At 46.7% G+C, this 9,994-nt stretch overlaps 1 protein-coding gene across 1 annotated transcript; it reads right to left on the bottom strand.

Annotated features, from left to right (window-relative positions):
• On the bottom strand, positions 1–9,138 carry CASP14 (caspase 14). The gene is made up of 7 exons (XM_010352459.2): positions 8,973–9,138; positions 6,164–6,233; positions 4,458–4,607; positions 4,131–4,356; positions 3,075–3,191; positions 2,815–2,918; positions 1–2,354 (listed from the first exon to the last, which is right to left on the bottom strand). The coding sequence occupies exons 2-7, from the start codon at positions 6,185–6,187 to the stop codon at positions 2,250–2,252; spliced, it is 726 nt and encodes a 241-aa protein (XP_010350761.1). The 5' UTR covers positions 6,188–6,233; positions 8,973–9,138; the 3' UTR covers positions 1–2,249.
• Positions 9,139–9,994: the final 856 nt, after the last annotated feature.

The raw sequence follows: 9,994 nt of genomic DNA on the forward strand, positions 1-9,994 counted from the left end.
TTTCTTTCAAAGTTTGACAACAGTTTATTGAACACTTATTATGCAGATCAAGGACTTGTTCCCTGTCCTCCAGAAGTGGTCATTTCCAGCATCTCGTCCTGGGCGAGAGAGCAGGATCAACCAGAAAAAAGAGTGGAAATGGCTTTCTGGAAAAAGTAAGGGTGGGAGGTAGTGGAAGAGGGATAAAGGGAGAGGGAGAGTCCCCCAGATTAGGGGCAATGTTGATAGCAAATGCTTAAAGGCAAGGATGAGTAAGAGGACATTAGCTTTGTTGAAAGAGTGAATTCATGGCGGAAGAGGTAGTAGGAGATGAGTTTAGCTAAGTGATGGCAGATGGTAACATTGGAAAGGTGTGAGAGATCCTGATGTGTAGTTTGATATTTGTCTTTATTTGATTGTTTGATTGATTTTGGAGACCAGATCTCATTCTCCTGCTTAGAGCTGGGATGCAGTGGCATGATCATAGATCCCTGCAACCTCAAACTCCTGGGCTCAACTGATCCTCCAACCTCAGCGTCATGAGGATCTGGGACTACAGTCACTTGCCACCATACCCAGTTTATTATTATTATTATTATTATTATTATTATTATTATTATTTTGTAGAGATGAGGTCTTGCTGTGTTGCCCAGGCTGGTCTCTAACTCCTCGCCTCAAGTGATTCTCCCACTTCAGACTCCCAAAGTGTTGGGATTACAGGTATGAGCCACTGAACCCAGACCCCTGGTCTTTAAGTAATAGGGTATGTTGTGTCTTCTTGAGTGTTCCAGGGAGATCACTGTTATAGATGATATGGAGGACACATGGAAAGTGAGATGGAAAAGCGAGAGGCAAGGGAGGAAGTTGGTTGCAAAGACGCAGTTAAGAGAAGATAAAGGCTTGAGCCTGGACAGTAACATGTCAGGGAAGAGAAGACAGGCATGAAAGTTGTTTCAAAACCAAGCTGGACTGGGTGTGGTGTCTGGTGGCATATGAAGGATGCAAGAAGGGAGAGGTCATAGATTAACTGCAGAAATAGCAACCTGGAATCTGAGGTTGAGGATACCAGGAATGCTTGGAGGAGTAACCAGGAAGAAAAGGTTCATCTTTAGCTCTGAGTTTTCAGTGACACTGGAGGTACCCACAGGTTATCTGAGCTGGAAAGGCCAGGGCTGGGGATGGGGAGATACAGATTGGGAAGATAGTGAAGCCGGTCTGACTTCCAGCCTGGTGCAACAAAGTTACCTGGAGGTAACCTTAGCTGGTGGTTATTGAGAATTTCTAGAAACTTCCAGAAGGCTACTACCTTGGAGGTAGGGAAAATTTTTATTAGGCATCTTCACTAATTAAAAAAGATTTCAGATGCATCAAGACTTAGCATGTCGCGGAAAGGAGGTTGGACTGGAAGTCAAACCTTGTCCTTGTCTCTGTCTTACTGTGTTGCGTTTGACAAATTATTGAACCTCTCTGGTTATGAGAGGTTAAATATTATGTTGTCTGCAAAATAGCAAGGTGACAACAGGGAATTTGACATAGCTCCAGCATGCTCTCATTCAGAGTAGTTGACTGCAAGAATAGATGAGTGGATGGATTTTCTTGGAGAGAGGGCAGAGTCCAGGGTCTCAGGGGGAGGAGTGTGAGGAGGAAGAGATCCAGAAAGGAAGAGACACTTCATTATCCAGAGAGAGGCCATGAGCTAGGAAGAGAACGGAGTAAAGATACCAACTTGCTAGCCAAGGAGGAGTGGTTTGGGAGAGAATGGTTCTTACTAAATCACTAGAGTGAAGGAGGGAACTGGAGGTTGGGAATGCATTGACCTCAGGAGGAGGTTTTATCTCCAAGTGAGATGCAGGAGCCAGCAGAGGTTGGACTGGGGTAGGAGGGAATGAGTGGGCATTGATTTGTCCATGGAAAATCTTAAGTTTTATCATGTTTCTGCTTCATGGGAGAAAGAAGACCACAGGAACAGAAAGTAGGATAAGCAAATGCACTCTTAGGTCTCTTAGGTTGCATTAATAAAGATAAAAGTCCAGCCTGAGGGAGATGATGTTAATGTTAGCACCATGCCTTGTGCTACATTTTGGCTGGCTTGCTCTAAGAAGGGCAGGGGCAGATTAAAGGAGGGCCTGCATGAGGGGTGTGATGAAAAAGAAACTGGGTGTCATTGATCCTTGGGAAGAGAAGATCTTGGGAATTGGTAAGAGCTGCCTCTAAATTTCTGTGGTACAGAAGGAATGATGGAAGGAAAGCTCCTCCCTGTCTTTCTGCTTCTACTGCAGATACAGCCGTTTCCGGAGGGTGCTTTGGATTTCAGGGTTCACTTTCCTTGGTTCTCCTCCCTGATCCAGCTCTGCTTCTGCCATCTGCCGGGTCACCTGCAGCAACGGGTGTGGTCAGCTTGGAGGAGTCAGTGTCATGGGCTTATGGAGGGAGGGTTAGGTGGGTATTCTTGTCCTAAGATGAGAGACCTTTATGGTCTCCTCCTATACCAGAGTTTGTATGGTATCCTTGGTTGGCCATTTGTTTTCCTAATTTGCAATAAAAACATATATAAACATGAAAAGAAAACAGTTTGCCCAAACATTGTTTATATCCAAGGGGAAGTTTGTTTAGAAATTTATTGGTATTTCATTGAAACGATTTCACATGCTGTGAGTTTTGAGAGTCCCTGCATTTGGGAAAGTTGTTGGAAGATGGGCATCTTTGTTTCTGTGTTGAGATGTGGGTTGGATTTGGGGTTGGGGGAAATGGAGAGGGGTTAGGAGGAGGCTTAGCCCCCTCTGCCTGCACCCTACTTGGCCTGAGCGGTGGCCCAGCTACCTCGTGTCAACTCACCTCTGTCAGAAGCTCCAAGATATGTCCTTTTCTCTTTGTGAACACATCAACCAGGGTCTGGATGAAGCAGGAGCCTTTCTGATCATGTCGGTAGGAGATGTATCCTGGGAATCCCAGAGAGGTGGGGTCGGGGGAGGTTCAGGGGGCTAGGTAGTGGGGATCCTGGAAGGGGGTGGGTCCTGGAGGAGAGGTTCAGGGGTCGGGAGTGGCAGGTGATGGGGAAGAGCAGAGGCAGCCCTGGGCCAGCTGGGAGCTCATACCCTCCACTGTGGAGTAGACGTGCAGGGCGTCTGTGTAAGTTGGGATGGTTTGGGGACTGTCTTTGGTGACCATCACAATCTCATCCCCACCTACTATTTCACCGGAGTCCCTTTGTTCTGAAACAACAAGCAGAGGAGAAGGCAAAGTCAGAGAGAAAGGTAAGGAAAGGGGCCGGGCATGGTGGCTCACACCTGTCCTCCCAGCGCTTTGGGAGGCTGAGGCAGGAGGATCACTTGAACTTGAGAGTTTGAGGCTGCAGTGAGCCATGATTGTACCACTGCACTCTAGCCTGAGTGACAGAGTGAAATGTTGCCTCTTAAAAAAAAAAAAAAGGTAAGGAGAAGGTCCTAGGATGGTCTGGTGGTATGCAGGTACAGTGGGGCTTTTTAATTTAATTTGATTTTTTAGAGACAAGGGCTTACTCTGTTACCCAGGCTGGAGTGCAGTGGTGTAATTATAGCTCACCGCAGCCTCTAAATCCTGGGCTCAAGTGATCCTCTTGCCTCAGCCTCCTGAGTAGCTAGAACTGCAGACCCATGCCACCATGCTCCTGGCTAGTTTTTAAAATTTTTTGTAGAGCTGGGTTCTCACTATGTTGCCCAGAAGCTAGTCTTGAAATCCTGGCCTCTAACAAATCTTCCCACCTGGGCCTCCCAAAGTACTGGAATTACAGGCATGAGCCATAGTGCCTGGCTTCGGCTGGGGCTTTGGATCTGAGACTGGCTTGGATAAAACCATAGACTTGGTTGGGCGTGGTGGTGGTGGGAGGCTGAGGCAGGAGGATTGCTTGACCTCAGGAGTTTGAGACCAGCCTGGGCAACATAATGAGACCCTGTCTCTACAAAAATTAGTTGGGCATAGTGGCAGGCACCTGTAGTCTCAGTTCCTCAGGAGGCTGAGGCAGGAGGATGGCTGGGTCCTGGGAGATAGAGATTGCAATGAGTTGAGATTGCACCAGTGCACTCCAGCCTGGGTGCTAGAGCAAGACTCTGTCTCAAGAAAACAAAACAAAACAAAAACAACAAACCACAGACTGCCCTTGGGTCTGTCCCCACCTCCTCGACAGGCCTGTATGATGTACACCTTGGGTTTGGCTCGCAGGGCCTGGCAGTTCTTGTTGTTTAGGGCCTCAAAGAGGTTCTCCAGCTTGACCATCTCCCCATCTTCTCCCTTGAGGAGGCCTTCCTTCCCGTGAGCCATGAGTACCACGAAGGCGCAACTGATAGGTTCTTCCCAGGAATCGATGACCTGCTGAAATTTTTCCAGCTCTTCCTGGAATTGCTGGAGTGAGAGGAAGAACCAGACTCAGCTGAGTCCCTAGAGGCTACTCATCCAACCTAGTATCTTTCCCCCAGCCTGGCTTGGAGTAGGCACCCTGATACCTGGGCAGTGGGGTCTCTCTTCACGGTGCTTTTGAATCTCAGCTGCTGGAACATGTGCTCCAGGGCATCCAGGTCTTCTTCGGAACCTTCCCGGGCTTTGGTGACACACAATGTGAGGGCCAGGCGGGCACCTGACATATCGTATTTCTCCTGGGCCAATAGATGACAAAAATCAGCATGGGAGGTTCAAGGAGAAGCAGATGTAGTCAAAAGAGGTGTGGAGGCTGGGTGTGATGGCTCATGCCCGTGGTCCCATCACTTTGGGAGGCTGAGGTGGGAGGATCACTTTAGCCCAGGAGTTTGAGACCAGCCTGGGCAACACAGTGAGACTCTGTCTCTACAGAAAATGAAAAAATTATCTGGACCAGGTGCGGTGGTTCATGCCTGTAATCCCAGCACATTGGGAGGATGTGGTGGGCGGATCACAAAGTCAGGAAATAGAGACTATCTTGGCTAATGTGGTGAAAACCCATCTTTACGAAAAATACAAACAATTGGCTGAGTGTGGTGGCATGCACCTGTAGTCCCAGCTACTTGGAAGGCTGAGGTAGGAAAATCGCTTGAACCCAGGAGGCAGAGGTTGTGGTGAGCTGAGATCGCACCATTGCACTCCAGCCTGGGCAACAGAATGAGATTCTGTCTCAAAAAAAAAAAAAAAAGAAAAGAAAAGAAAAGAAAAAAGAAAAAGAAAAGAGAAAAAAAGAAATTAGCAGTTTGTGCTGGTGTGCACCTGTGGTCCCAGCTACTTTGGAGGCTGAGGTGGGAGAATCGCTTGAGCCTGGGAGGTTGAGGTTGCAGTGAGCCATGATCTTGCCATTGCACTCTTGCCTGGGCAACAAGTGAGACCCCATCACAAAAACAAACAAACAAAACAAGAGAGGCTTGAGCTAAGGGTTGTCAGGTACAATACAAGATGCTCAGGTACGTTTACATTTTAAATTTTTAAAAAAGTAATTTTTTTAGTATAAGTATATCCCAAATATTGCATGGGATATACTTATACTACACAATTATTTGTTGTTGATGTGAATTGGGTGTCCTTTATTTTTATTTCCCAAATCTGGCAACCCAAACTGGAGTCCAGTTTTGTTCTAGCTTGGTGTGAACTTGGGGCAAGTTACTGTACCCATCTGATCATCTGAGCCTCACTTTCCAAATATAGACAATGAGAATGTGTGTGATTTTGAAGATCCCTTCCAGTTGTCATATTTTGTGGCTTTACAAGTCTCCTCATCCTCCCCAAGGGTGTTCTGAGCATTCCTCTATTACCTCCTCACTTGCAGAGGTCTCAGAGTTGCTGAAGCTAATACTGAGATCCCATGCTTTCCCATCAGAGGAAGAAGAATTTTGGGGAGTCAACATTTCTTTTCAGAACAGAAGCAGGGTACTGAGTACCCCAGTGATAAGAACGTCATCTTTTAAAAACTCAACGTAAAATTGTTCATTGTAGGACTTCTCAGAACGTTTAATGTGTTGAGAACAACTTGATCTTTGGAGACAGATATAGCTGAGTCTGACTGCCCACACCCCACAACCTAACTTGGGTTCCATCTCTGAGTCGTTTTTTGCTGTTTTGTTGATTACGAAGTACCTCCTAGCTCTGACTTCTGGTCATGATGTTTTCACTCCCTCTTTCCAAGACATTAAGGTCCTCACCTTTCTTCTCCCCATGTGATCACCCTCCCCTCAACCTGCACCCAGCTGACCTCCAAAGGTCGCAGATTGCTCATTTCTCCTTTGACTGTGAGCTCCAGCTCCCAGTACTCTTGTCTGATCCTGGGGGTCAAGAAAAAATGGGTTAAAGGTCATTAAAAAGAGGCAGAGGGGCTCAGGGGACAAACTGACTTATCTGGATTTTTGAGAGCAAATAGCACCCCAGTGGTGGGGATTTTGTCCACGGACAGATCTGGGCAAAGGATGATAGTCCATGAAGTAGTAATATATCATCCCTAGAATGACAATTTCATGGTGTCTTCAGACTGCTGGGCCCACTCCACAATGCCCCCCCCACCTCCAAAAACTTCCTGTATCTCCCTTGGGTCATTCGCCAGCTTGTGATGGACTGAGCTTCCCTCTGAAAGCCCTGGAATGATGAGCAGAGGCAAGTGGCCCATGCGTTTCCCTTTTCTACCCAGGAGATGATGGGCTGGGGAAGCCATCTCAAAGAGATGCCTTGGAGGTGGATTTAAAAGGAGAATGCCATCCAAGTGGGGAATACAACGTTGATATTATCTCAGTTGATATTATCTAATACAAAGGGATAAATCAATCTCCCTTGCTCTTCCTTGAGGCTGAGTGTCTGTCCACGTTCTCCATTCTGATCTCTGAGTCCTGTTCTGTCCTGTTCTGTTTTCTGACTACACAGAGAGATTTTTATCATACTCGTGGCATTTCACCATCTCCTTGCCCTTCCCTACACTTTCTTATCAATAGGGAATGGCTTCTCTTTTTTTGTTTGTTTGAGATGGAGTCTTACTCAGTCACCCAGGTTGGAGTGCAGTGGCGTGATCTCAGCTCACTACAACCTCTGCCTCCCAAGTTCAACTGATTCTCCTGCCTCAACCTCCCAAGTAGCTGGGACTATAGGCACCCACCAGCACACCTGGCTAATTTTTTGTATTTTTAGTAGAGACGGGGTTTCACTATGTTAACCAGGATGGTCTTGATCTCCTGACCTCATGATCTGCCTGCCTTGGCCTCCCAAAGGGCTGGGATTACAGGCATGAGCCACCACGCCCAGTTGAGAATGCTTTTTCTTTCTTTCTTTTTTAACCTATCAAGATCCTTCTCTGACAGTTTGGGTGGCATAATATCTGCTATGCCTTCCCCCATCATCCATACATCCATCTATCTTTTCATCCACCTATCTATCCAGTCATCCATCAATTCATTCATCTATCCATCTGTCTGTCCATTAATTCATCATCTGTCCATACATTCACCCACTCACCCATCCATCTGTTCATCCATCTGTCCATCTACTTATCTATCAATCAGTTATCCCATCCACTCATTTAGTGTTCCAACCACACATCTGTCTAGCCACCCATCAGTCCAATTATACATCCATCCATTTATCCAACAACCTGTCCACCAATTTATCTTTCCACTGGCCTATCTATCCATGCATCCATCCATCCATCTACCCACTCACACATCTATCCACCTGTCTGTCCATCTACCCATCCGTTAATCAGGCATCCTGTCTATCCATTCATTCTTCCATCAACCCATGTATCTACTCATCCATTCATTTATCCATCAACCCATCTATCTTTCCACCTACCTATTTGCTCATCCATTCATCCATCCACCCACTCACACATATATCCAACCATCTATTCATCTACCCATCTATTAATCAGTCATTCCATCCACCCATTCATTCTTCCATCAACCAATATGTCCATCCATCCATCCATCCATCCATCCATCCATTCATTCATTCATCCATCCATCCATTTATCTGTCATCTCTATCTTCTTCCATCCCTCATCTATTCTATCTTCCATTCATCTCTCCATCTAACCCTCCTTCTATCCATTACTTCATCTATCATCTCTATATTCCATCTATCCATCCACCTATTTACTCATCTATCCACCCATCCACCCACCCAGCCAGCCAGCCAGCCAGCAAATATTTTCTGGGTATCTATGATGTGTTATGCACTTAGAATCCATTAAGTAAGACAGATATGTTCCCTGCCCTTCTGTCCTTTTGCAGCACTAGTCTGTGACAGAAATGAATATTAAATATCTCTTTTTCTTTACACACACACACACGCGCGCACACACACACACACACACACAGAGAGAGAGAGAGAGAGAGAGAGAGAGAGAGAGAGAGAGAGAGAGAGAGAGTGATGTGAAGAAAGAGGAACCAAAGATTGTGAGGGAGGAAATGGAAGGAGCATAGCCCTGGAGTCAGACAAACCAGAACCAAATCCTGCCTCAGCCCCTTCCCAGCTGTGTGAACTTGGGCATCTCATTCTCTCTAGAGACTCGATTTTCCCATCCACAAAGAACCTGGGGAGAGCTCTAGCTGCTTGACAGCAATGGCAAACCCAGGTAGGTTTTATGTTCCCTCTTAACCTCCTGGAGCTTTTCCTGCTCTGGACTCTCACAGCTCTGCTTGGTCCTACTTGAGTTATGGCATTGCTTTTGGTTCTTATTCTCCTTGCTAAACTGGCAGCTCAGTTTTCAGGACTGAAAGCCTGACTTCATTATCTCTGTCTCCATCACGGCCGACAGTGTGGCAAGGAGCACAGAGTGGGTGTTGAGAGAATTTGCTGAGTAAACAAGACACAAATAAACAGATGAAAGAAAGAGTGGATATATGGATGGAAATTTCTTCCATTCTGCCCAAACTGGCCAGAGCATTAATTTATGAAGGGAGAGGGAGCGTGTGTGTGTGTGTGTGTGTGTTGTGTGTGTGTGTGTGTGTGAGAGAGAGAGAAAGAGAGAGAGAGAGAGAGAGAGATATGGAAGAGCTAATATCTGCCAAATCACTTACCGACCCTAGAGGCAGCTGTTCCTCAAGGCCAAGTTCAAGTTCACTACTCTCCTAGTTGCCAATACAGAGCTGGGCACTGAGGAGGAGTCAGGACCACGTGCTGATGTTGGAGAAGGGACTGACAGTATGGAATCTCCCCAGGTTTCTCCTGAGAGGCCTGTCTGTGAATGAGGTGGCACAATCATCTGTCCCTTTATTGTCAGTGAGTTTTCTGTCACTCAAGAAACTTCATGACACACCCTTGGCATAGCCTTGGTGTGAAAATGGAGCCAATGCCAATGGGATGGGTGACAGTAAGGCTGAGTGGACTCCCTCTGGCAAAGGTGGCCTAGGCAGAGCCTCTAAATTAGCCAGAGGTCTGTGCCAGCCCAGCCACAACCCCTCCCAGACCCCATCCCATATCCAGCTCATCTGGTTATTACATCATCACTATGCCTAGTTCATTCATCTCACCTTCCACTGTGTAGATAACACCGACTTCATTTACTTATCATCTCATCAAGTCCTCAAGAGTCTAGAGAGATCAGTATAGTCCCATTTTGCAGGTGGGGAAACTGAGGCTTATAGAGGTGAAAGGACTGCCCAAGGTCAGCAATTGGCACAGTTATCATTCAAACCTATAAGGGGTGAGGTGTAGTGGCTCACACCTGTAGTCCCAGTGCTTTGGGAGGCCAAGGCAGGAGGATCACTTGAGGTCAGGAGTTTGAGACCAACCTGGGCATAGTGAGACCCTGTCTCTGAAAGAACAAAAAAACCAAAATGATAGCATGCACCTGTAGTCCTAGCTGTTCAGGAGGCTGAGGTAGGAGGCTGGCTTGAGCCCAGGAGTTTGAGGCTGCAGTGAGCTATGACTGTGCCTCTGCCCTTTAGCCTGGATGACAGAGCCAGACCCTGCCTTAAATGTAAAAACAAGCAAACACGTAACCCCTAAAAGGTTCCAGCCCAGTTGCCTTAACTGATGCCTCATGTTGAGCTCTCTCTTCTCTTCTTCCTCCTCTATTTTTTCAGCCATTTTCTCTCAT

This window comes from Saimiri boliviensis, chromosome 14, assembly GCF_048565385.1.
Source record: "Saimiri boliviensis isolate mSaiBol1 chromosome 14, mSaiBol1.pri, whole genome shotgun sequence".
Classification (NCBI taxonomy): Eukaryota; Metazoa; Chordata; class Mammalia; order Primates; family Cebidae; genus Saimiri; species Saimiri boliviensis.

What these genes read in the sequence shown, in the direction of transcription:
- CASP14 (XM_010352459.2), bottom strand. Translation starts at nt 6,187, where the DNA reads ATGAGCAATCTGCGACCTTTGGAG. An exon ending in GCAATCTGCGACCTTTGGAG is followed by an intron (nt 4,608 to 6,163) that starts GTCAGCTGGGTG and finishes CTATTGGCCCAG; the next exon opens with GAGAAATACGATATGTCAGG. An exon ending in AGAGAGACCCCACTGCCCAG is followed by an intron (nt 4,357 to 4,457) that starts GTATCAGGGTGC and finishes CTCTCACTCCAG; the next exon opens with CAATTCCAGGAAGAGCTGGA.